The 25,204-nt window shown below is 45.0% G+C and overlaps 4 protein-coding genes across 4 annotated transcripts; 3 read left to right on the top strand and 1 right to left on the bottom strand.

Moving 5' to 3' along the window:
* The first annotated feature begins 8,465 nt into the window (after positions 1–8,465).
* On the top strand, positions 8,466–10,705 carry LOC123054834 (F-box/kelch-repeat protein At1g30090). The gene is made up of 2 exons (XM_044478694.1): positions 8,466–8,957; positions 9,183–10,705. Exon 2 carries the CDS (start codon positions 9,252–9,254, stop codon positions 10,467–10,469), a length of 1,218 nt encoding a protein of 405 aa, XP_044334629.1. The 5' UTR covers positions 8,466–8,957; positions 9,183–9,251; the 3' UTR covers positions 10,470–10,705.
* A 184-nt stretch (positions 10,706–10,889) lies between these two features.
* Positions 10,890–14,811, top strand: LOC123054836 (uncharacterized). The gene is made up of 5 exons (XM_044478696.1): positions 10,890–11,393; positions 11,585–11,702; positions 11,856–11,948; positions 12,186–12,389; positions 14,334–14,811. Exons 1-5 carry the CDS (start codon positions 11,101–11,103, stop codon positions 14,604–14,606), a joined length of 981 nt encoding a protein of 326 aa, XP_044334631.1. The 5' UTR covers positions 10,890–11,100; the 3' UTR covers positions 14,607–14,811.
* A 144-nt stretch (positions 14,812–14,955) lies between these two features.
* LOC123054837 (2-methoxy-6-polyprenyl-1,4-benzoquinol methylase, mitochondrial) lies at positions 14,956–18,104 on the bottom strand. The gene is made up of 8 exons (XM_044478698.1): positions 17,830–18,104; positions 17,626–17,752; positions 17,486–17,547; positions 16,615–16,770; positions 16,387–16,531; positions 16,037–16,108; positions 15,513–15,621; positions 14,956–15,244 (listed from the first exon to the last, which is right to left on the bottom strand). Exons 1-8 carry the CDS (start codon positions 17,954–17,956, stop codon positions 15,143–15,145), a joined length of 900 nt encoding a protein of 299 aa, XP_044334633.1. The 5' UTR covers positions 17,957–18,104; the 3' UTR covers positions 14,956–15,142.
* Positions 18,105–18,199: 95 nt separating this feature from the next.
* LOC123054835 (protein PELOTA 1) lies at positions 18,200–24,889 on the top strand. Its single transcript, XM_044478695.1, has 15 exons — positions 18,200–18,420; positions 18,557–18,639; positions 19,099–19,174; positions 19,707–19,838; positions 19,999–20,044; positions 20,160–20,235; positions 20,928–21,003; positions 21,091–21,123; positions 21,216–21,284; positions 22,145–22,251; positions 22,623–22,695; positions 22,864–22,902; positions 23,285–23,379; positions 24,213–24,319; positions 24,586–24,889. Exons 1-15 carry the CDS (start codon positions 18,370–18,372, stop codon positions 24,657–24,659), a joined length of 1,137 nt encoding a protein of 378 aa, XP_044334630.1. The 5' UTR covers positions 18,200–18,369; the 3' UTR covers positions 24,660–24,889.
* The last annotated feature ends 315 nt before the right edge of the window (positions 24,890–25,204 follow it).

The raw sequence follows: 25,204 nt of genomic DNA, 5'->3' as shown, positions 1-25,204 counted from the left end.
TGCCCTGAGGATGCTAATGAGGACATGGTCAAGACATATGCTCGTGTCTACATGTGGTACGTGATATCCAGGACTACATTTGCTGATGGCATAGGCAAGAATGCTCCATGGATGTGGCTGAAGGCGTTGACCGTCTTCGATAGCAAATGGAGTTGGGGTTCGGCGACACTGGCTTACTTGTATCGACAGGTATGAAGTTGTTTCCTTTTCACTTCATTGATACATTATCAATGCGCTCTTGTTGTTAATTCAACCATGTTCTCTTTTATGTGCAGTTGGACGAAGCCTATTGTAGGCAATCTGGAGGTATTGGTGGTTGTCTGCTCGCACTTTCCATATGGGGCTGGGAGCGTTTGCCGGTTGGATGACCGAAGACCATGAAGTACGAGGATTGGGACGACAAAGACGACCGACTACGGCTCCCCACTTGGGTTCACAAGTGGGATGTGTTAAATGAGACGACGGATGACCCCTCGGACATGTACAAGTTGTACAAGAGCGAGCTGGACGCGATCACGCCTGAGCGGGTGAATCGACGTTGCATAAGTGATTATCATGCTTCTATCGTAACTCGATATCAATTTTGCATTCTATCCCATTTTGCAGGTGGAATGGGAGTCGTATGAAAAAGGAGAGAGTTTTGTTAACCCTATAGAGTTCAGGCTGAATCCGATGTGCACTAGGGATAGGGATCTCTGGCATATGCGGTGCCCACTAATATGCAACTGGGCGGTTGAGCTTCACCTGCCACATCGGGTGTTCCGCCAGTTTAGTTTGTTCTAGCCACACCCGCCGGAGTAGGAGGACACGGACAAGTTGCTACACGCATAAGATATAATTAACCTTGAGCACTTAGCGGCTTGTCGGCGGTTTCGATGGTGCTAATATTCTGTTTCTAACTTGCAGGTTGGATAGGAAAAAGCAGCGGAAGATCAAGGATTGGGCCAAGCATCACAGGAAGTATGTCGTACAGTTCGTGCTTTGTGTGGAGCAAGCTAGGGCTAGAAAACGAGCCCAGCTTCGTGAGCACTGCCCGATCGTGTTCAACAACTATCTCACATGGTTTCTTGCAAGTACCCGTGTGAAGGTATGCAAGCTGGCGTATGCTGAGGAGATTTTGGAAGAACCCACCGTTTTTGATGAGGTAGCCCAGCACCAGTACAACGCATTACTCAGGAAAGGCAACTCAGTGATCCCTTCAGCTCCAATGATGAACTTTGTGGTATTTGCCCTTTTTGCTTTTCCATTCGCACTATTCACATCTTCGCTTGCCTAACACTTTGATACCGTTTCTGTTCATAGTGTGCCCAGATCAAGAAAGCAGCTGATGAGATCGAGACTATTCTGGAAACAACCCCGGCTGGCAAAAGCGATAGGGAAGGTGCACTTCGAGCATTCATTAAGGTTCACATCTCCTTCAAAGTGTTGCTACGTTCGATTTCTCATTCACTTGTACATGTTGCAGCGCCAGGGCCAAAAGTTAAGGTGGCTATCAAACCTTTTCGGTTGTCGTGACCCCGAGTATGTATCACCAGAACGGTCTAGGTCGGCGACACCATCAGATCCCACTTCGGGCCAGGGCCATGGTGATCCTTTGGAGGATGAGGATGTGGGTGTGGTCACCCAAGAGGTATGTCATGAGCATATATCCAATTGTTGATGCATTGCTAACTATATCCTCACACACGGTCTTTCCATATCTTTTGTTTTTGTAATAGGTTGCTGATGATATGACCTTGGGGACCTACCAATTTCGGTCTGCATACGAGTTAAAGCCTAGGAAGGGAATCAACAAATACACTCCTGAAGACTTCACCCAAAGAGGCAAAAGGACAGTCGGCACCTCGCGGATGGCGCTTTGGATGACTATGTGGCTGACGATGTGGATGACGTGGAGGAACCGGAGCCGGAGCGGGTTGCTCTTCCTAGGAAGGCGAAGAAGATAGCCAACAGGAGGGGGGAGCAGCCAAAAAGCGCTCAAGGAACTAGTCATCGTCCTTTATTTGTAATGGTAGCTCTATGTTGGTGGTAGCTCTATGTTGAACTCTATGTTGGTGGTAATGTTGAACTTGTCGTGATGGTCACTCTATGTTGAACTTGTCGTGATGGTCACTCTATGTTGGTGGTAATGTTGAACTTGAAGCTCTTAGTAATGTTGAACTTGTCGTGATGGTCACTCTAGGAAATGTTGAACTTGAATTGATTGTATGTCTTAGCTCATAGTGCAGCGCCTAGCTCGCGGGCGTTGCACTGTACAGTGTGGCGCCTGCAAGCTAGGCGCCACACATGTCTGTAACTTGCCTAGCTTGCAGGCGCCACACTGTACAGTGCAACGCCTAGCTCTTGGGCGTTGCATTGTACGGTGTGGCGCCTCCAAGCTAGGCGCCGCACAAGTCTGTAACTTGGAAAGCTTCTGTTGCTCTCTGGATAGTTACAGACTTATGCAACGCCCAGCTTGGAGGCGCCACACTGTACAGTGCAACACCCACGAGCTAGGCGCTGCACTGTATAGTGTGGTGCCTGCAGGCTAGGTGCCACACAAGTCTGTAACTTGCCTTGCCTTTTGTTGCTCTCTGTTGCTCCAGCTTTGTCCAAAATTTCGCTAAGTGTTGATGTGGCGCCTAGCTTGCAGGCGCCACACTGTACAGTGTAACGCCCACGAGCTAGGCGTTGCACTTGGACTTAGTGAATTTTTTAGCATATGCAGACATAGTACGATGATGTGAAGTAGGATTGATACATAGCAAGCAAACAACTGTGAAGACAACATATGCACAAAGTACTTCACGACACATAGTAGTTCTTAACACATAGTACTTCACGACACATAGTAGTTCTTACAACCAAATCGAGGAGGAGACATAGTAGTTCATGACACATAGAAGTTCTTACAACCAAATCGAGGAGGAGACATAGTAGTTCACAGGACACATAGTAGTTCACAACCAAATCGAGGAGGAGACATAGTAGTTCATGACACATAGTAGTTCACAACCAAATCGAAGAGCATTGTTTAGAGGATGACATAGCTCTATTGCGTAGAGCAAGGCTCCTTTCCCTTCTTATTCTTCCTCTCTTCTTCATCTTCCTCCTCCCTTTTCCTTATGAGGTGAGCCTCCTTAACCACCCTCTCCATGAATATCTGATTCTCCCTTTTTTTCAGCTGCAATTGCCCAAAGCTTCATGGTTCTTTCTTCAAAATCCTTTTGACGCTTCTTCTGTGCCTCCTCACATTTCCTCACCAACGCTTGCTCCCTAGCGCGCATCGCATTTGACGCTCTCTCTATTTCCTTCCTCTTCTTCTCAAGCTCCTCTTCCTTCTTCTTTAGCTTGGCTGCATCCTCCTCTCTAAGCTTCTTCACAGCCTTCTCCCACCATCCCGCCATCTCATCTTCGCCATCCTCCTTCATTGTTGGTTTGTTGGGTTGGGAAGCCGCCATACCTACAATGAGTGAAACATAATGGTTAGTAAGGACAATAAGAACAAATGGAAGCACATCTAAAACAAGAACATATGAAACACAAGAACATATGAAACATTATAGTTAGTGAGGAACATACGAAAATGGTCCATCGAGGTATCCAAACATTGCTCTATAACGAACTTGCCCTTGTCCATCACCACGACCAAGTCCACCACCAAGGCCAAGACCACCACCAATGCCTAGACCATCACCACGGCCAAAACCATCACCACGGCCACCACGAGCTCTACCACCACCACGGCCTAGACCACCACCACGAGCTCTACCACCACCACGGCCTCTTGTAAGTCCTAGTTGCCGACCTCTTTGTTGCCTAGATCCGAGTAGCGCACATTGACGTCCGAGTTCATGATACGTCTCCAACGTATCTATATTTTATGAAGTATTCATGCTATTATATTATCCATCTTAGATGTTTTATATGCATTTATGTGCTATTTTATATGATTTTTGGGACTAACCTATTAACCTAGAGCCCAGTGCCAGTTTCTGTTTTCTCCTTGCTTTTAAGTTTTGCAAAAAAGGAATACCAAACGGAGTCCAATTTACGTGCAAATTTTTGATGATTTTTTATGGACCAAAAGAAGACCACAGAGCATCGGAGTTGGGCCAGAAGAGTCCCGAGCTGCCCACGAGGGTGGGGGGCGCGCCCACCCCCTGGGCGCGTGGGCCTGCCTCGTGGACAGCTCGGGCACCTCCTTGACGTGAGACAGACGCCAAAAATTCCTATAAATACAGAAACCTCAAAAAATTAACCTAGATCGGGAGTTCCGCCGCCAGAAGCCTCTGTAGCCACGAGAAATCAATCTAGGCCCTCTCCGGCACCCTGCCGGAGGGGGTCATCATCACCGGTGGCCATGGAGGAGTATCCCGGAGAGGCCATCATCGCCATTAAGGCCAAGGATCAGAGGGAGAACCTTTCCCCATCTAGGGGGAGGCCATGGAGGAGGAAGCACAAGGGGGAGAACTTCTCCTCCTCTCTCTTGGTGGCAGCGGAGTGCCATTGAGAGGGGAATCATCGCTGCGGTGATCGTCTTCATCAACATCACCATCCTCATCTCTTTTACGCGGTCCACTCTCCCGCACCCCGCTGTAATCCCTACTTGAACATGGTGCTTTATGCCACATATTATGATCCAATGATGTGTTGCCATCCTATGATGTTTTGAGTAGATATCTTTTGTCTTTGGGTTGATTGATGATCTAGATTGGTATGAGTTGTATGTTTTACTTTGATGCTGTACTATGGTGCCCTCCGTGTCGCGCAAGCGTGAGGGGTTCCCGCTGTAGGGTGTTGCAATACATTCATGATTCGCTTATAGTGGGTTGGTGAGTGACTGAAACACAAACCCGAGTAAGGGGGTTGTTGCGTATGGGAATAAAGAGGACTTGATGCTTTAATGCTATGGTTGAGTTTTACCTTAATGATCTTTAGTAGTTGCGGATGCTTGCTAGAGTTCCAATCATAAGTGCATATGATCCAAGTAGAGAAAGTATGTTAGCTTATGCCTCTCCCTCATATGAAACTGCAATAGTGATCACCGGTCTTGTCAACGGTTGCCTAGGACAATTCCGCACACCGATCCACCATTATTCCACACTCGCTATTTATAATATTTAGTAATATATTCTAACTTTATGATAACATCACCTACTTTTATATTTTAGCTCTCCGATATCATGCAAAGTTATCCTCTTCATACCTACAACGTAGTTTTATTTCTCGTTTCTAGTTGGAAGCAAACGTTCGGTGCACGTAGAGTCGTATCAGTGGCAGATAGGGCTTGAGAGAATATTGATCTTACCTTTAGCTCCTTGTGGGTTCGACACTCCATACTTATCACTTCCACCTTTGGAAATTGCTACGATGATTCCCTCCACTTGGGGATTATCAGTTCACCACCTTGTGTGGACGATAATGCGTAACCAAGTAGTTGTCGAGCCACATCTTCAATTCCAACAGGGTTTCGAAGTTAGACCCTTTAGCAATCCGGTTCTTGTCGTCTCCCAAATCACGGTGAGAGCTTGGCCTAACCCCAAGAGATACACATTGGCCACCATCTACCACGACTTCATCCGCGAGACTAACATCCTTGAACAATGTAGTCCGATGATCCCGACCGAATACCTTCTCGAAAGCTTCGGCCTCCTTCACCGTGAACCCCTCCGCATCAACTTGTTCATCGGGACCATCGTCATCCGAGTCCGATGCATATGCACGGGAAAAAGGGATGGAATGGTCCATTGTCTCTTGCAAATGATATTTGTCGAGATCACCCACATTGTTGTCATGGAGATCAACTTCATTGTCATCGTCCGCATACTCATCATTGTCCTCTTGCAAAGCTTCATCTTGGTTGTTTGTAAACGGGCTCAATGTTGGCCTCACTTCTTGGGTCAAAAGAGGTTCAACAATTTCATCTCGCTTCAAGGGTGGGGGGCTACTAGCAACCAAAGGGGAGGGGTTCCGATTCAAGTCCAAATGCAAACTTGAATCAACCTTCTTCGTTGCAAATAATTCAAGAGCCTTGTCTAGTGATTCGGCCACCGTCTCCTTGTATGCAACCCAACATTGCTCCGAGTTGACACACATTGTCTTCCAACGGATGTGCATTCCAAAACCAACATTATGCCTTCCCTCCAACTCAACGATATCACTAGGGTCCATCCAATTCAAATCTTTCCTCACTTGTTGCAAGAGCTCCGCATAGCTAGGGCTACTATCAAACACCATGTCAAGCTCATCCGGGTCCGGTTCAATATTGCCTTTCAAGAAGGCGTGTTTGTCCCCATGATGAACAAACACACATGTTCTTCCCATCCCTATAAGCATTCAAAGAACACAAGGTAACATTGCTTCCATGAGTACTAACATTGCTTCCATCAAACAACAACCCTAACCCTAACCCTAGCCCTAAACCTAACCCTAGCACCAACATAAGAACACCCATAAGAATAACCCTAACATACTAACAGAGCCTAATCATAGGAAATTGGCAAACAAACATCTCACATCTCCATGCAAATCTCTAGATCCAAACAAAACTAGGGTTTCCCCAAACTAGCAACAAATGAGCAATTTGATAACATTACTTGGATCAAAACAAGGGGATCGGAGAAGATTACCTTGAGGGAGGGTTTGACTTCGAAATCCACGGACAAATTCTTCAAATTTGCAAGATTTGGGAGAGGATTTGAGAGGGGGAGAGAGTGGGAGAGGGGCCAAAGCTCGGGTTGGAGTGTGTGGTGCGGGGAGAGTGGGGGGGGGGGGGCAGCCAAGTGGCTGGATAAGTCACAGTGCAGCGCCTACGCGCTAGGCGCTGCACTTTAAATGTGTAGCGCCTAGCACGGAGGCGCTGCACGTTACATGTGTGGCGCGTAGCTCGGAGGCGCTGCACTGCTGGGTGCGGGCCCAGGGGCTGCCACGGTGGACTGGCGTGCAACGCCCCAGAGCTAGGCGCTGCACCGTAGGGTGTGGCGCCTGCGTGGCGGGCGCTACACAAAAAGGTCATCGGCGTGAAATAGTTTCACGGACAGTTCATTCTGTGAATTGATTTCGTCCAGAGGTCAAAATTGTCAAATTTGCCGCAGTTTGCACAGTGGTGGTCAGTTCTCTGACATCATTTTTGTTGAAAACCTTCTTTTATGGCTACAGCATAATTTGTTTTTTGCGAATATAGGAGAACTGTTCGGCAACTGCTTTATAGGAGGTTATAACATTTAGGGATAAAACATTTTTTGTAGTGAATATACATTGTTTATGCCTGAAATTTTTAAACAGGGTGTGCATACACAGAGCCTTTTGTGTTGTACCTTTTTTCAAGTTGCCAAGAGAATGTGACCAAGAAATTCTTTTGAGTAACTTTTTCAGCCATTTTTAACGCCACAAGTTTTTAGTTCAACAATTTTTTTTCGTGGATGTTCAATGAGCTGGTTCATACTCACATGAAAAGGTTTTATTCCGTTTTCTTTGACCTGTCCTAGTTAGTTTTCTCTTCAGACTTTTGTGCACTCCTTGTAGCTAGCCAGTAACATCTGAATACTGTTCAGTTAACACAATGCAACATCAGACTCCTCCTAGACTCCTAGTTAGCAAAACAGGACGCCCATTTTGGTTATGTCAACTTAACAGCTAGCCTCTTCAGACTTAGCAAACCCGTATCATTTTTATCAAATAAAAAGGGAAAAGTGCTGAAAGGTACAATCAGGGATAAGCCCAGCCAAAACAGTCAAGCCCAACCAACTAAAAGACCAAAAACAAAGACATCAGAGACCACGACTAAAGCCCACGACGGTTAATACAACCCAGCACAGGGGAACACACGTGACGTTAGCCGACTGAGACATGGTTAAGTCTCAGACGACTAAGCCTCAGCCACACACTTAATCAAAACCCATCCATGAGTACGATCGAAGGGATGTCAGGGCGGGGCTAGTTACACCCGATTGTAGGATGTATTTTCTCTAAAGCCTCGAGTTCAAAACCCTGGCTCCTTGTTGACTAGCTGTAATTTGTGCCCCGGTAAACGGCGGCAGTAACTCTAACTGTCCCAAGGTAATGATACTCTTTTTTCTTTGAGTAAAGGTAATGAAATTCTTTGTCATAGTGTATGCACTAGGTTATTCGAGCCATATTTATTTTAGTCTCATCTGTGATGAAAGACACCGTTTGATGTCCCATCTAATTCCAAACGGCTAATTACAGGATGGAACAGCTCCATTTCACTTGGTCGTTCCTCCAATCAAAGCGGTGTCAGTTGGTTGGTTGGATAACGATTGATTCGTGTGGCTCACCAACCCCCCTCCTCACCTAACACTCAAGGAAAAACACCTCACCTAACACCCCAAAGATTCTAGGTGCAATATCTGTCTACCACTGTACACGATATGTATGATGGACACCTGTGGCCGGCACCAGCTCGGGTTTTCAGCTGGAGCCCCTCACTGTCACTGGAGCAAAACAAAGAGAATTGCATCATCGAACATGCATACAGATACAGGGAGAAAACACATACACAATAATAAAACAAAATACGGTTAGGCCTTACGTATTTCTTTGCTCAACTACAATGTGAAGCATATACTGTACTTATTACAAAGAAAAAGAAAGAGGAGGTAGGTGCAGCAGATGGTGGGACCCGGTCGCCGAACAAGGTGTTGAAAGTGCACAAGAGAAGACGGGGAAAGGTTCAGCTCAGCCGCTTTGCTGACCCGACCCTCTGTTTTTGTTTGGGTTCGACGGTGCCTCTGTTCTGTTCTGTGGCTGAAAGGAGATTTTTGCAAGCAAGATGGGTATCGGCTAGAAAGCAAGCAAGCAAGCAAGCAAGCAGACGTCTCCTCCTTGAACCAGACACACCACACCACCAGGCACAGGCAGGCAGCAGGAACGAAAGAGAGGCAGGAGAAGAGAAGGCTCTCCTCTCCTCCTTGTAGCAGGCATCATCGGTTCTGTTGTATCAGCAAGCAATTCAGGTTAGTGCCTTATTTTCCTTGTGTTTCTCGTGGAAGTATCTTCGTGATTCACATGTTCTTCCAAGAATTGCAACTTAGGTACTGGTTTCTTCTTTCTTGGTGTGTACTGTATTTAGCTGAGACTGACTGCGAATTGTATCAGTTGTTCTTTTGAGTGGCAATCAGTTCCTCTACTAGAACGAATGAATTCTCAAGCGACGGATTGATTTCCTTTGTCCGCATCAGGTTGGCAGCAGGGCGCAAAATTTTTGGGGATTTTTCCTTGTGCAATCAGAACCAAGATTGCAGACGGGCATGCGCCGGGTTCGAGTCTCGTCCCACCACTCTCCAGTCCAGAAGCTGGGCGATTCGCACATGAAGCTGACGCCCAAGTTCCGGCTCACCGCCGGCACCACCTCATCACCGTCCTCCCAGCCGGAGCAATCTCAACCTCCATGGGAGACGCCCCTCATCCCGGGCCTCCCGGACGACGCGGCGCTCAACTGCCTGCTCCGGCTGCCAGTGGAGGCCCACGGCGCCTGCAGGCTGGTGTGCCGCCGCTGGCGCCACCTCCTGGCCGACAAGGCGCGCTTCTTCACGCACCGCAGGGCCATGGGCCTCCGCTCGCCCTGGCTCTTCACGCTCGCCTTCCACCGCTGCACGGGCAAGATACAGTGGAAGGTGCTGGACCTCGACCGCCTGGCCTGGCACGCCATCCCCGGCATGCCCTGCCGGGACCGGGCCTGCCCCCGCGGCTTCGGCTGCATCGCCGTCCCCGGCGACGGCGCCCTGCTCGTCTGCGGCGGGCTGGTCTCCGACATGGACTGTCCGCTGCACCTCGTGCTCAGGTACGACGTTTACAAGAACCGCTGGACCGTCATGGCCCGGATGCTCTCGGCGCGCTCCTTCTTCGCCGGCGGCGTCATCGACGGCCGCGTGTACGTCGCCGGGGGATACAGCACGGACCAGTTCGAGCTGGACTCGGCGGAGGTTCTTGATCCGGTGAACGGCGTCTGGCAGCCGGTCGCCAGCATGGGCGCCAACATGGCCTCCTCGGACTCCGCCGTCATCGGCGGCAGGCTCTACGTCACCGAAGGCTGCGCGTGGCCCTTCTTCTCCTCGCCGAGAGGGCAGGTGTACGATCCCAAGGCCGACCGCTGGGAGGCGATGCCGGCCGGGATGCGCGAGGGGTGGACGGGGCAGAGCGTGGTCATCGACGGACGCCTGTTCGTCATCTCAGAGTACGAGAGGATGAAGGTGAAGGTCTACGATCCGGAGACGGATTCCTGGGATCCTGTCGACGGGCCTCCCATGCCTGAGCGGATCATGAAGCCTCTGTCCGTGAGCTGCCTGGAGAGCAAGATCGTCGTCGTGGGCCGTGGCCTCCATGTGGTGATCGGCCATGTCAAGAAGCAATCGGCTGGCAACGGCGGCGGCGGTTCTTGTGACTACTTGGTTCGTTGGCAGGATGTGGAGGTTCCCAGGGCGTTCAGCGATCTCACGCCTTCGAGCAGTCAGATTTTACATGCTTAAAACTCTGCCTCCAGAATGAAAGCTCTCGTAGTCTGCAAAAAAGCCTTGTTTCATATTCGTGTATGTTGTTACTATTAGTGGACTCTTTCCTGCTGTCATCTTGTATATATAATCTGCAAATGATGATGTATCAGTGAAGAAACAGTTCGAAACTGTACTGTACTGTTGTTGTAAGTAGTATAGATGTTTCTGGGTACTGAACTAAACTTAACTGTTGCATTTCACTTCTTATCTTACACTGATCCGACTGGCTGCTGAATTTCAAACAGATGGATACTACTTATAAATATGAGTGCTACTACATTTGTATTCTGGCCTTGGTCAAACAAACCTGTATTCAGTCTCCATTTGTGCCAGATGATTGGACGAAAAATATAAATCCCCATCTACCTACGTGTAGGCACTGTCCACCGCAAACGCTAGTCCACAACAGCACAAGAACCCAACCCAAAATGCCCTCTTGTCTTGTGGCCAGCATCAATCCACCAACTGAAACCTGACATTGAAAACAGGCAACTGAACCAATTTCAGACATGGTTTTCAGCTGCTGCTGCTGCTGCTGATAAATCCTGAATTTTTCCCTTGTCAAAAACAAGTTGCGGAGATCGAAGCAGCAGCGCCGCACCCGCCAATGGAGGCGCTCTACCTGCTGGCGTCCCTGGCCACCACCCTCCTCACCTCCACCCTGCTCTCCCTGCTGCTCCTCCTCCGCCTCCCCTTCGCTCGCCGTTCCGCTCGAGGTGGTGGCGGCGCCGGCGCCACGCGGCTCTACGAGGGCCGCGTCCGGCACTCGCGCCGGCGGCCGGCGGGGCACGCCTTCGAGTACGCCGTGCGCTACGCCCTCGTGGACCTCGACCTCCTCCCCCTCTCCGGCTACCTCTCCGCCGCCGACGCCCGCCGCATCGCCTCCACCTCCGGACCCGTGTAAGCCCCATTTTTCAACTCCCTGACAAGTTTCGTACTCACACCACTTCTTGCAGTAATCTATTGCAAAATCAGATTGCTTGTTGTCTGCAAAACATATTTGTGTTGCAATGGATTTCTTGTGTGTGTGTGTGTGTGTAAATTTTCCTCATTATTTGCACCGAGGTGAGCCAGTTCTTCGTTTGATGAAGGCGTCTCCTGACGGTACCCAAGAGCGTGGGGTACGAACAGAACCCACTCAGCGTCTACTACTGCTATGACGCAGCGGCGCAAGAACAAGATGAACACCTCAAGATGTGCATTGCTGAAGTGAGGCCTCTGCCCTCCTCTGTGTTGGATTCCACGTTGATTGGTTTCTACTACTCCAGTAGTTAATAGTTCATTACATTGTTTTTTTCTTTTTTTCTTTTTTGCAAGGGTCATTACATTGTTGACTGTCTAATATTTTACTATTGGTTTCAGGTCACAAATACTCCCTGGGGGGAGAAGGTGATGTTTACCTTCCAACCGGGTTCTGATCTCGTTGCAAAGCCTTTACATGTCAGCCCCTTCATGGTATGGCCTTGGCCAAGATTCAGTATATTATCTTATAGAATATGGAAGTGTTCTGATCCTGTTGCATACGGTGCTCATTGCATAATATTTTTCTGATGGCTCACACCTAATGGTCTTTACTATGCAAATTGTCTACTTGGTCTAATTTCTCGTAATTTGGACTTGTTATATCCGATCCACCACCATTAGTCCATTACATACTCTTAGTGGCTTTCCTTTTTGTTGCATGACCTCTAGGATATGCTTGGCAATTGGAGTATTCGTGCTGATGCCCCAGGCAATAATCTGTACGTTGCTATTGCGGTTCAGCATCCTACACTTGGGAACTATTTTACTGCAGCTTTGGATGCCAAGTTAGTTGGCCACACAAATGACTCGGTTAAGCTAGCAACATTCTTCTGGCTGATGCCTCATAAGGTTGCCGCAGGGATATACTGGGAGGTAACTTTCCTATGTTCAATGCTCCTGTTCTGGTACCATGCTTATGTTTATGGTTACATTCTCATATATAACGATATCCTCATAGACAGTCCTTCAGATATTTTAAGATCAACTTGCTGGTTACTTTTCTTTCCTATGTTGATCATTTGATTCTTGAATTATCTTTCTTGGTTGACCAACTGGACTGATATGTGTAGATAGTAGAGATTAGTTAAGAGTTTTCTTTTGATCTACGACATCTCTGGCATTAAAAATATTGGAAAAAGCATCGAAGTTTTTAAGAGTATATTCCAATTTTCACCCCATAGTTGAGACTTTGTGACAGCTGTTATCCCATTTACATAATCTTGCTGCATTTTATCCGTTACTTCAGACCTTTTGACAGCTTTAACCCGTTTAGTTATTCACACAAACTTGACAAGGTGGGACCTTAGGATAGGTATTCGTTGGAGATGTAACGATTATGTTAAGTCTCATCAAATTTTATGAAATGGTGTCAAATTTTGTCAAATAGGTGCAGCTGGCCGCATTGTGCTGCCCCTGCGCCGTGTCAAATATTGTCTTTAATGAATACAGGTCTGAGTTGTCCACCAAGTTAGCTGCGACATCATCCTGACATATGGGTCCACCTTGTCAATTTGGAGAAAATAATAAAGTAGGGTAAATGCCATCACATGGACACAACCAAGGGTAAATTGTGGCAAGATTTTTTAAATGGGCTAAAAGACTTCACAACTCAAGGGGTAAACTGTGGAATATACTATTTTTATGATCTCTATGATTGTATTTTTGTTTAAAAATTATGTTTTTTTTATGAAATGCAGCAGTGCTGCTTTTCATTCCCGTTAACTGAGGGGAAAAGTACACAAGGTTAGTACATGGTACAAATGGAAAGTATAAAGAAGAAAAGCTATACATGAACTAGCAGACTAAACTAGAGGTGGGGAAACTATGGTGGTTCCATCAAAACACGTCTTAGCTCAGGACGTTGGCGCCGGGGTTGATTTAGGGGAGAAAACCGAAACATTAGGGCTGTAGCAACAGTTTGCCCCCCTTCAGACCAGACACTTTCCATTCATCTATCTTGTCAGAGAGAAGCTGTGACAGCGCAGTCAGTGACTTGGCTCATTGCGGAAGACCATGTTGGCATTATTTTTCAACGGTCATCTGCGTGCAATCCATTATTAGTTGTCCTTTACGACAGGATGAGTGAACTTAAAATCACAAAATTGACATGATGCGCACACTTCAAACACAGAATTCAGTTACATGAGCTGTTAAAAGTTCAGAAGACTTTTCTTCTGGAAATCGTACTAAGCAAGTAAGCATTGCTCAAGAAATAGCTGATGTTGGGAATTGCTATATTGTTACAAAAGTTCAGGTAAACATCCTGACTGTGTTATCAGTTTCATTGCGAGATTAAATTGGGGGCGGGGAGCTCCTTAATTTGAAAAGGAGGTTGAAGCAAACATGGTTTTTCATATCTTTTGTCTCAGATTTTGAAGTTGCAGGGCACAGGATGTCTTTAATACTTGAGCTAGAACTATGATCAAATAACTGGTAGTTGTAAATTTGTAACGGCTGTACTACTCTACACCAAGATGGTCCAAGTAACTTGGCAGATGCACCCTTGAAGAGTATGCTTGTTGTTGCTTGGAGCATCATAAATCTAGATAGTTCTGGCTGTCACTAAAATTAGGAGATAGCTTGTTTCATATCCTGAACTAACATTTTTCTCTATGTTTCACAGTGCATTTTGCTTGCATACATGCATTTGTGGCCCTTGATCTTAAGTAGGGTTAGAATGAATTGTCTATTCAGCATAGCTTTGATTTATCTCTTTAAAATGCTTTAGTCAGTCGATTGTTACTGGACATAGTTTACGCCTTTTGAGGTTAAGCAAGCTCATGTAATCTTTGTTGGTGTTCCTCTGCTCCTCTTCAGGCCTTCAGGCTTTGGTTGAAGAATGTGAGATTCCTAGACCATCCGAGGTACCTGAGCGGGAGCTACAGGTCCGAAGCTCTGAAGCGCGACCTTGAGATCCGTTCCTCCTGCAGCTTCCTGCATCAGAAACTGAGAGAGAGCATTGGAAGAAGCGGCACAGCAACAACCTATGAAACAGCAGAAAACTCAAACCATCAGGATTACAAAGATGGCGGAGGGAGCATCGGGGCGAGGTGGTGCGTCTGGAGGGATGCTCAATGGCCATGGTGCTGATGGTAACACCAACAGGGAGAAATCAATTATAGTAGATGAGATTCTTTTTTTGAAATGCTCCAAGCTATGTATGATTGAATCAAAGCTACTCCGTATTTTGTTTTCTGGGGTATCTGAGATCAATGGAAAGACACATCTTATCTTTTTTTTCTATTTCCGTACATATTTATGTGTCAGGATTTTTAGCAGTGATTTCCTCCCTACATTTTGGTGTTGTGTGATCTTTGCTCTCCTCCACATGACAAATTTACTCGAAAGCAAGTTCAAAGATATGGAGATGCAAGGTATAGCACAAACTGAAGAAACAGGGATTGCTTGCACAAACTATATATATATAGTAGAGACCAAATTGTGAAAAAAAACAAGACCTTTCTCCAGATCATTGTCTGTCCTTATTTTGAATTACATAAACAGGAATAATAGTTACATGATTTTTTTAAACAAAGAAAATGGTAAATTGTTAGCCCCAAATGCCTGATTCAGATCCACCATCGCCCACGGAAGCGTCTGTCGGCCGTGCTGCTATTTGACATACACTACAGTTTCACTCCAGAGTGAATGGCAACTACACCGCCCACCAGATTTTCATATTCGACCGCCTCAAATCCAGCTTCCTGGATCATCTGAGCAAACTTTTCCTGGAAAGTAAAAGTAGTTTGATCAGCAGACATGCGGAACATATACAGACACATGAAATGCTTGGAAAGTGTTGTAATCTTGCATCCTTCAGCTTTATATCTTTTGCTGTGACAGGAACAGTCAATGTCAATACTGTTTTACAAGGTACTAATTACTCCTAGATATTCTAGAGGTTTGACATATGGTAGAAATCACTAAAAAGCAAGAAGTTTCGAAGAAACCAATCAGCTCAGTAACAGGAAATGCTTTAGAAATGCCGATCTTCACCTGTTTTGGAAACCGACGAATGCTCTCGACCAAGTATTGGTACGACTGCCTATCACCAGCAACTAGCTCTCCCACAGCCGGAATCACAGAAAATGAATAGATGTCGTAACTGGAGGAAAAAATGGATAGTGAACTTCCAAAAGTTCAGAGAGAAATAATCGAAACAGTAGAACACAACATTAACATTACTTTCCACAAAAGCACTGGGAAGATATTCTTTTGGGAAGGATGAGACAACACTATCATTGAAGCAATAAACAAAAAAGGGTCATTTCTATTTGTACAAAATAAACGACAACAAGAAACATGAGCCTACTTAGGGCAAGTTCAGCCGATGTTTAACACATAGCCACATTGGTTGCTAATAGATTATAACTTTGTTGCAGTGCCTAGTGCAAATGCTGAAAACGAACAGTGCAGTTGCTGACAATTAATTGTAGGAGCGGCATCTGCTTGTTTAATTTTAATAACAGAATGTTCAAGACATTAATGCTGGCATACTTGCTTGACCAAAGAAAACTTACATGTCTTTAAAAACTGGAACATCTACATGACTCAACTCCAAGCATAGGAACCTTCCTCCTTTCTTTAGAACTCTGAAACACACAAATCCATCTGAAACTGATTAGATGCAAAGAACAGAAACTAGTCGGATTTCATAAGACACGCAGCAAATCCTACAGCGAGAAATCTCCTCGAAAACAACATTCAATCAAAACTTGCCAACCGTTTATAAGTTTGAAAAATCAAAATCAAATACAAATATGTGAACAGATGGATGCATCTAATTTCCAGCATAGTAGAAACTTCAGGAGATTAAAAATGAGACTGGGGTAAGATTTGTTAGTTGGTTCAGGATTCTTGCGTGGCCCACCTGTAAGCTTCCGATAGAGCTTTCTCAATGTGTGTAACATTTCTGATCCCGAATGCAATAGTATAGCCATCCATAGACCCATCCTCAAAAGAAAGAGCTTCTGCATCTCCCTGTACCCAACTAAGGCACTGCTCTTCATTGTAGCCTGAAATAAGAATAAACTGTCGGACAACAGAACAACATTTGAAATTAAGGTGGCATGGTGAAATGAGTTTCATGAACCACAACCTTTTTCAGCAGCGCGCTTCTTTCCAACTTCTAGCATATTTGGATTAATGTCACAAACATAAATGTGAGTGTCTTCTTCCATATCAGTAAGAGTACCCTGCGTAGCTCTGTGGCTCACACTCTTAATTCTTTCGACTACACGGAACGCAACATCCCCTGGTGTTGGCATAGAAGAAATGCCAGGTACATTATTTCACATTTCATAACGAGTGTTCAAGAGAATTGGCAATATATTGGTGCAGAAACTCCTTAGCAGCATAACATGTCAAAAGGAAGTCATTCATAAATAAAAAGATACAGTAGCAACAGGAAGACAAGGTGTACACTGTACAATCAATCTAGAACAAGGCTATGATAAGCTGAGCATCACATAATTTTTAGAACAAAGAAGAGGTCCTTACTTAAATGCATCACTTCGTAGATAATATATGTGCTCCTCTATTTGCCAATTTGGAGAGGAAATATGGACAATAAATCTTGCATTTCCACATGGAGGCAGAACAGAAATTTAAATATTTATTGTTGTTAACGATCAACATTAGTACAGAAATTACAACAGAGAACAAACGAGGAGTCTCTCACAGACTAACATAGAGGTACCATTAGCAACAGGAAATGCATAACCCTTATGTTAGGGAAAGGATGGACATGGGAACAATGCTGAGTAATCAGTATGAAGTTTGTGTAAGGTAAGCCATCCCAGAACCTGCCATTTGGGAGAGCCACCGTACCAAGACATCTGATTCCACTAAATTCGTTTTTGACTGTCTATGTTGTCCTAATTGCGTCAATCTGATGATTCCCATCTTATATTCTGAATGAGGGTATAGTGCTAGAAGGACACCCCTATTAACTAGGAGTATTATTTTACCTGTCCCACCGGCCACGTCGAGGTGCTTCATCCCAGGAAAAGGATTCAGCTTTGAGATCAGCCTGGAAAAGAAGTCAGAGGAATCCGGTAAGAACAACGAATCCCCATAGGGGGTAATGGACTGAGCTCCACTAACCAACCTGTCCTTCCAGAGCCGGTGCAGCCCAGCGCTCATGAGGTCGTTCATGACGTCGTAGCTGGAGGCGACGCTGCTGAACACGTTGCCGACCAGCTTGCTCTTCTCGTCCTCGCGCACCTGCTTGAATCCTGACGCGGAACGAGACCGTGAGCAGCAAGCAGGCCACGAGAGAGCGGGCGACGAGGAAGGGGGGCGGGGGGCGTACCGAAGCTGGTGGCGTGGGAGTGGAGGAAGGCCGTGTGGCTGGCGCTGGCGGCCGCCGGCAGGAGGTGGCCGTGGCGGCGGCGGAGGCTGGAGGACGCCAGCCTCGCGGCGGCCGCTCGCAGAGCCATGCCCTTCCTTCCTCGGCGGGGCGAGATGACCGGAGTAACAGATAGCCGTCGGCGGGGGGGAGGGGGGAGAAGGGAGCACGGGCGGCGACGGCGGTGCGTGCGGAGATGCGAGCGACACGGCGACCAGGGGGAGAGAGAGGGGGTCTGTGCTGTTCTCTCGGCTTGTTGGGCTGCGTCGTGTAGGCAGGCCTTACAGTCACGGGCCGGGCCGTATCTTCCCTCGTGCCGCCCAAGGCCCAAGCGGTGTAGCACACGGAATCACGAGGATTCCCCGGAAAGGTAAACCGAGGCGGAAAAAAAGAGAGCAGGTTAATTACCCTCGCCGCCGCGAATCCCCTCTCCTCCACTCGCCGCCGTCCCCGACAGCAAGCCTAGCGAAAATCCTTGCGGCTCGGATTCCGGCGGCTGCCGCGATGAAGCTCGTCCACCGCAATCTCGCCCGAAACGGGCCCGGCTCCGCCAAGGTCCCCTCTTCCTCCCCCTCTCCCCTCCCCCGCCCCATCCCTCGCGGCGCGCTCTGTTTGAGGAGCGGCCCGGGCTGGCCCCCGGTTGGATTCTGTGGGTGCGGCTGCTGACTAGCTCGTTCATGTGGTTGCGCAGCTGCTGCCGGAGGAGGAGGACGACCTGTGGCACGCGTACAATCTCATCGCCGTCGGGGACAGCCTCCAGGCCGTCACTGTCCGGTGAGTTCTCCTTTTGCATCATGGTTCTTGTTTTACTTTTTGGTTCAGCTCATGTGCTCTATGCTAGTGGTTAGTAACCGAGTCCTCTGGTGGATGCTGCAGCCGCCATATGTAATTTGCTCTCCCCGGTTTAGCACTTTCTGATTGCTAGTTTTGAAGTACTCTTATGGATCTCGGTCGACCATTGCAAGTGCAAGCAGAGTTAGGGTAGGTTCCTGCATGGGAGGCATGGTTTGCCAGGTGAAGAAAGAAAAATAAGGTCGAGCTGGCTATGATGGGTATTTCTCAGCTCTTGGCTGTGGTTCTGGGGGATTGTAGACCATTCGTGTGATAAGTGATTTTCTCCTTCATTGTAGTATAGTTGTGATAAGTTCAAGCCTTTGTTCAAGGGCCTTCCAGTTACCCAGTATACCATGGAATCTCCCTCGAAATTGATCGCCTTCTTCTGTTCGTTTTCAGGAAAGTTCTGAGAGATTCTGCTTCTGGAGGACGTGATGCGGAGCGCGTGAAGCTAAAGTTGGAAATTGTAGTTGAGGTGATACCATTTGTCTATTTGCATCGAGTGGCTTTGTTTAATGGTTCTAGCTGTAACCATTTTGGCTTCCAACATCAGGCATCATCGTCGTTATGACCGCGTACTTTATGACATCACAGATGGAAAGCGGTAGGGGATTAGCATACTGGCTGCAAAAGCTTAGAGTTATTACTGATTCTAGATCATATCTGTCGGATATGTACTGGAAAGGCTCAAGTGATACGTGACCTGAAAATTAGAGAAGGGATGCAATTGTGTAGGTCTTATATGCATGTTGCTGCCACTGCGTTAGAATAATAATGTAGCGCTTTCCTTGCAAAAAAAAAGAGTTGTATAATGAGCACCTAATGAAGCATCATCACTTGAGAACTCGAAAATACATTGAGCAGAGGTAATAAGGCACCATGCCTAGGAATTAACACCTTATACATCGCTTTTCTTTGTTTTGTTTATTGTTCTTTCCAATGCTATAAAAAACAAATTACATGCTTTTCTAATTTGATAATGACACGATTCTTTATCTTTGGCATAGTCTGTAGATTATGACAAGGAGGGGAACGTTTTGCGCGTCCGTGGCAAAAATATTACTGAGAATGATCACGTGAAGATTGGCCAGTTTCATACTTTAGAACTTGAGCTGAAGAGACCTTTTGTTCTACGAAAGGTATGCCCAAAAATTATTTTAAGCTATTGTATCTGTTTACTCTGTGGACTACCATATTGGTTTACAATTGATGATAAGTACCCTTGGCTTAAACTTGGAATCAGTTTTAATTTTGGATATGGCTCTGAAAATCTAAATGGTACTCTTTCTACTTGTGTAGGAATATTGGGATTGGTTAGCACTTGATACCATCCAACAAGCATGTGGTATGTGATTTATCTTCGACAGATATTACAGCCTTTATCATTATCTGCTTCACTGCTACTGCTTCACAAAAGAAAAAAGACAGTATTTTAATTGTGTGCACCTAAACCTCTTCAGATCCTACTGCAAGTGCTGATCTAGCAGTTATTCTCATGCAAGAAGGACTTGCTCACTTATTCCTTATTGGGAGAAGGTACCCAAAAACATTTTTCACTCGCTGAACATAATATTTCATTGTTTTCTCTTCTTGAATTGCTTTAAATAATTAGATCCCATGCAAGTCATGCTAAATATGATTATTTCATAGAATAACCTTACACTAAGCTTGTCTGATTCTCTCATGATAAGCATACCTCATGAAGTTACATTGACCTTTGCACCCTTTTGATGAGGTTCTATTATCCAAGCGACCATTACCTTAAAAGTTGATTTTTCATTTTGTGAGTGTGTGTGTGGTGGTGGTGGGGGGGGGGGGGGGGGGGTGGGTATTTCCAGGGACAAATCCAACAACAACAACAAAGCCTCAGTTCCAAACAAGGTTGGGGTAGGCTAGAGTTGAAACCATCTCAGACGATGTTGGACAAGAATCCATAACTATTAAATATGTAATGGAAAAGAATAATCTTGTGATGGTACCGATTTTGAACTAGAATGTCAGATAGTGCTAACACCAAACTGAAGTTTCATGAGTATTTTCATTCAATATTCACACACCCTGTGCAGTTACACAGGAACAACAGATTTGTCTATGGTCTCCCCTAAATATGAACATCCAGTGGTCATATAGATTCTGGCATGTTCTTACTATTGCTTCCCTAGTCCTTGATTGGCTTTAGTTGTTTCTGCCTTTTCATTCAACTTACTAGCCATGACTGTTTTAAACAGCATAACAGCAACAAGGTCACGTGTTGAAACCTCGATTCCTAGGAAACATGGACCTGCCATTGCTGGTTACGAGTCGGTACGTTAACTATCCTATAAGATAATGTGGATTTCCTTTGTCTTATCTATTTGCTACTGAGTTGGCAGCCTTTTTTTTCCTATGCAGGCTCTCAAGAAGTTCTTTGAGCATGTTTTGCAGGTAAGCACATAATAATCTGTTCAAAGTTCACAAGAAATGAGAATGTTTATAAATGATTTTTTTTTGCAACACATTACATTGCTTGTCTGCAGGCCTTGCTGAAGCACATTGATTTCGAAGTGGTCCAGTGTGTTGTAATTGCAAGCCCAGGTTTTACTAAGGTAATCACATACCTAGAGGAAAAATATATATTATTATAATACTTTCTTTATAAGGGTCACCAGCCTGTGAAAACATCTTAAACAATGTTTTTTGAAGAACGATAAATATATCTGTCATGTGATGTTAAATCAATTTCTGAGTCGATCTTGATAGGCAAAATAGAAACCAGTCAGTTAATGTTAATAACCTATCAAATAGTAAAATAAACCATGCTTCACGAAAAAGGTCTCGGGCTTATATGTTGCTCTGGTCGTATCATATGTCAGCACTGATTCATTGTTTATAAGGTGGTAACGCGACCTCAGGCAAGCACCAACCACCCTGATGCCTTAGCACCTAAAGCGGGCATAGTTGTAAGGCGCTGCCAGGGCACCTTGGCTCCGAAGCGCCGCTTAAGCATGCAAGACGGGACGCCTTATAAACAATATGTTCTGCAGCTATATTCCATGTCTCGAGGGACTACCCAAAGCCTGATGTTTCCATTCCCTAATTTTGTTACCAACTTGAGTGTGTAAGTACTGTACTAACATCCACCGTCCACGTATAGTTTACCGTCACTCGTTGTCCTGTTTTAATGGGTAAGTAGGGAGTTTTCTGAGTACATACAGTTTAAAATTTATGTATCAGTGTAGTATGGTCAAATTATCATGGTTTTGGCTGCACCTGGCAATATAGTCAATTGCATCATTGCATGTTGCTTTTGCCATCTACACTTGTTTCCAACTTGAAACATGTGCTGCTGTCTACTTCCATTTTGGTTCATCTATTGCTACTTGCATAAGTTAAACCCTCCATATCTTCATCATGAAAATAATATCAATTCCTATTCTTTTTTCTTCTCTTTTTATCTTAATTACAGGATCAGTTTCGTGATTACATGCATCTTGAAGCTGCACGGCGAGACTTGAGAGTAATAATTGAGAACAAATCACGCATTATTCTTGCACATGCACCTTCAGGCTACAAGTGAGTTCTATATTTTCTCATTCAATTGATTCTGTGTACTCCTCGACCTGTTTTGGCCGTCTATCTTTCCCCTTTTATTTAAGCTAGAACAGGGTAATACTTGGAGATTTAGGTTCTGCTTCTAAAATTCTGAATAATCTGTTGGAAACTTGCTTGATGTGGTACTACTAACATGTCTATCCGGCTGATACAAGTGGTTCATTTGCCTGTGACCAGTTGTATGGTCATTCTGGAATACTCTAATTCTCTACTGAGCTATATATTTGCTAAATGAGTGGTTGGTTTATGTATTTCCTGGTCCTCTATTTTCTCTTTGCTCTCTGTTTTCTTTGATCCTAATGTTGCTGTTGATTATTGGTTATTTGGTATAGGCATAGTTTGAAGGAAGTTTTGGACACCCCAGGTGTGATGTCACTGATAAAAGATACAAAAGCGGCACAGGAGGTAAGTCTGATTTAGAACTCCCTGTTGTCAATATATCCTGTAACTTACATGTATGATTCCTCTGAAAAAATTCCATATCTTGATTAGCTACACATGCCAGACACTTTCAAAACAGATTATAAGTGCAGCTGCTCAGATCTTTTCTTGTATTTCTATTGTAATTTGCAGGTGCAAGCTTTGAAGGAATTCTTCGCTATGCTTACTAATGTAAGCCTCTTGAACAAGCAAACTTGTAACTGATGGCTTTTGACATGTTCAGTACTCCCTCCGTTCCTAAATATAAGTCTTTTTAGAGATTCCAATGCGGACTACATACGGAGCAAAATGAGTGAATCTACATTCTAAAATGTCTATATACATCCGTATGTGAATCTCCAAAAAGACTTATATTTAGGAACGGAGGGAGTACTATTTAACTTATCTAATATGTTGCTATTGCTTAGATGTTGACCATGTATACATATACATACACACTTGTATCAGAAGAACAGTTACAGTACTGATTTTATGTGTTTATGACTTCCAGCCATTGATTCTGCTTAGTTCAAGTATATCTGATTAGACTTAAATGTTTGCTGCTTAATTGCAGGACTCAGCCCGAGCGTGTTATGGACCTAAGCACGTTGAGGTCGCACATGAACGTCTTGCAATACAAACTCTTCTGATGACAGATACTTTGTTTCGGTATAAGTCATGTTTATGGAATTGATTATACTGTTATTTCTTGTGCATATGTTCTGTTTGAAAAATGTGGTTGGTTTGGTATTAGAACAAGTGGAAAACTACAGCCACAAAAAACTTGACAAAGAAGTCTCGATGCAACAAAACTGTGCAATGTGGCCATTGTGGTAGGTTAGTTAAGCTTGCTTGCCTACCTGCTATGGACGAATGGTGTGGCTCACCAGGAAACATTAGGTTAATGAAATACTTGCGTTTTGCAAATTCTGAAATATTGGTTCGGTATATATTAATTTCCACTCCTTACTGTTCATCATGGCATGAACGAGCACTTGATACCAAGAGAATTATTGTAGCGACTACTACTATGTGTTCTAACTAGTGAGTACTACAAACTTTATTTTTGAAAGGTCACGAGCAGAAACTTAGGTCAAGTTATTGCTCTATGTAGCCTGCTTTGTTCAGCTGAAATACGTTTGCAACATGAGCTGGTTGCTGATCACTACTCTTGATTTTGAAGATGCTATTGATTGTGAATCCATATTAGGCTATTTACACATAGGAATGGAATCGAAAATTTTCTGCAAGAAAAAATAGCAGGCTGCCCTTTCAATAGTTCATTTTGTTAGTCTGGGCATATCAATAATTCACTTTTGTTAGTCTGGGCATTAGCAAGGGAGGTTCCCATATTTGATGAGTGGCTTCAAGCCGAATATCTGTATGTACATGCGCTTCCTATGCATCTAATATGACCTGAAAATTGAAGCAGAAGTTCATGAGTTGCAATTTGCCTGTACAGTCTTGCTGTTTATTTATTCTCCTTCTGCTTGCCCTTGTAGGAACACGGACATCGCTAGCAGGAGAAAGTATGTGAACTTGGTTGAGTCAGTCAAGAAATATGGTGGTACAGTGCACATATTTTCTTCGATGCATGTCTCCGGCGACCGTGAGTATACTGCCACTATTTTGAACTCGCACACCTTGTTCATAATTGCTCATTTCACACTACAATCAAAGAAAAATATTGAGATGCAATAAAGTGTCACACTGTTGGAAATGTGCAAGGAGAATTTAAAATTAACTAAATACAGTTATAGTTGATGCTATGGCAAAAAAGTTGAAGCAATAAGGAATTTCTTTATTACAAATCAATTTTCTGCACATTTCCTGCATTCTGAGATTGCATTTTTCTCTCCTGATATGTTTGAACAGAATTGGCGCAGTTGACAGGAATAGCAGCTATACTTCGTTTCCCTCTGCCAGATTTGGAGGACATCGAGATGTGATTAGTCCAGCCCTGTCTGCAGCTGCCTAACATTGTTTGTACCAAGCTGTTAACTTATAGCTGATCAAGTGTAATAATAATAATATAACAGTTGGTTCTATGTAGGTAGCAACAGAAAGAAATTCTGACAACATTTTAATGTATCCTTGTTGTAAATGGTTAGCTATGCCACATCTATTGGTTATTCTTGACTTAATAATAAGGGCCCTCTCCACTTTTGCCCTTGAGATGTGGATGCTGAGGTACACAGGTCGGCCAGGGCTGCGACTTCTCTAGCTTCATGTCGACATATCTCGCTGTGTAACCCCCCTTGCTATATGTGTATTCCTTTAAACATTACTGGATAAAGGTTGGTCGTTCTCTGAAAAACTTGTCGTCGCCTATGCCGTAGAATCCTTAGTTGATCTAAATATAACCCTAGCTGCAACCATCCTTTCCTTTCCTAATGTGGGGAACAGGCAATAGAGCTCGCTCTTTGCGACACAGAAGCGCGCCCGGCCTTTGGCGTGTGGGCAAGCGGACCAGCCCATTTATGTATTCTTGGAA

This window comes from Triticum aestivum, chromosome 2D (genome assembly GCF_018294505.1).
Source record: "Triticum aestivum cultivar Chinese Spring chromosome 2D, IWGSC CS RefSeq v2.1, whole genome shotgun sequence".
NCBI lineage: Eukaryota > Viridiplantae > Streptophyta > Magnoliopsida > Poales > Poaceae > Triticum > Triticum aestivum.
The sequence above is the reverse complement of the archived record's forward strand: the minus strand, read 5'-3'. Positions and strand labels throughout refer to the sequence as shown.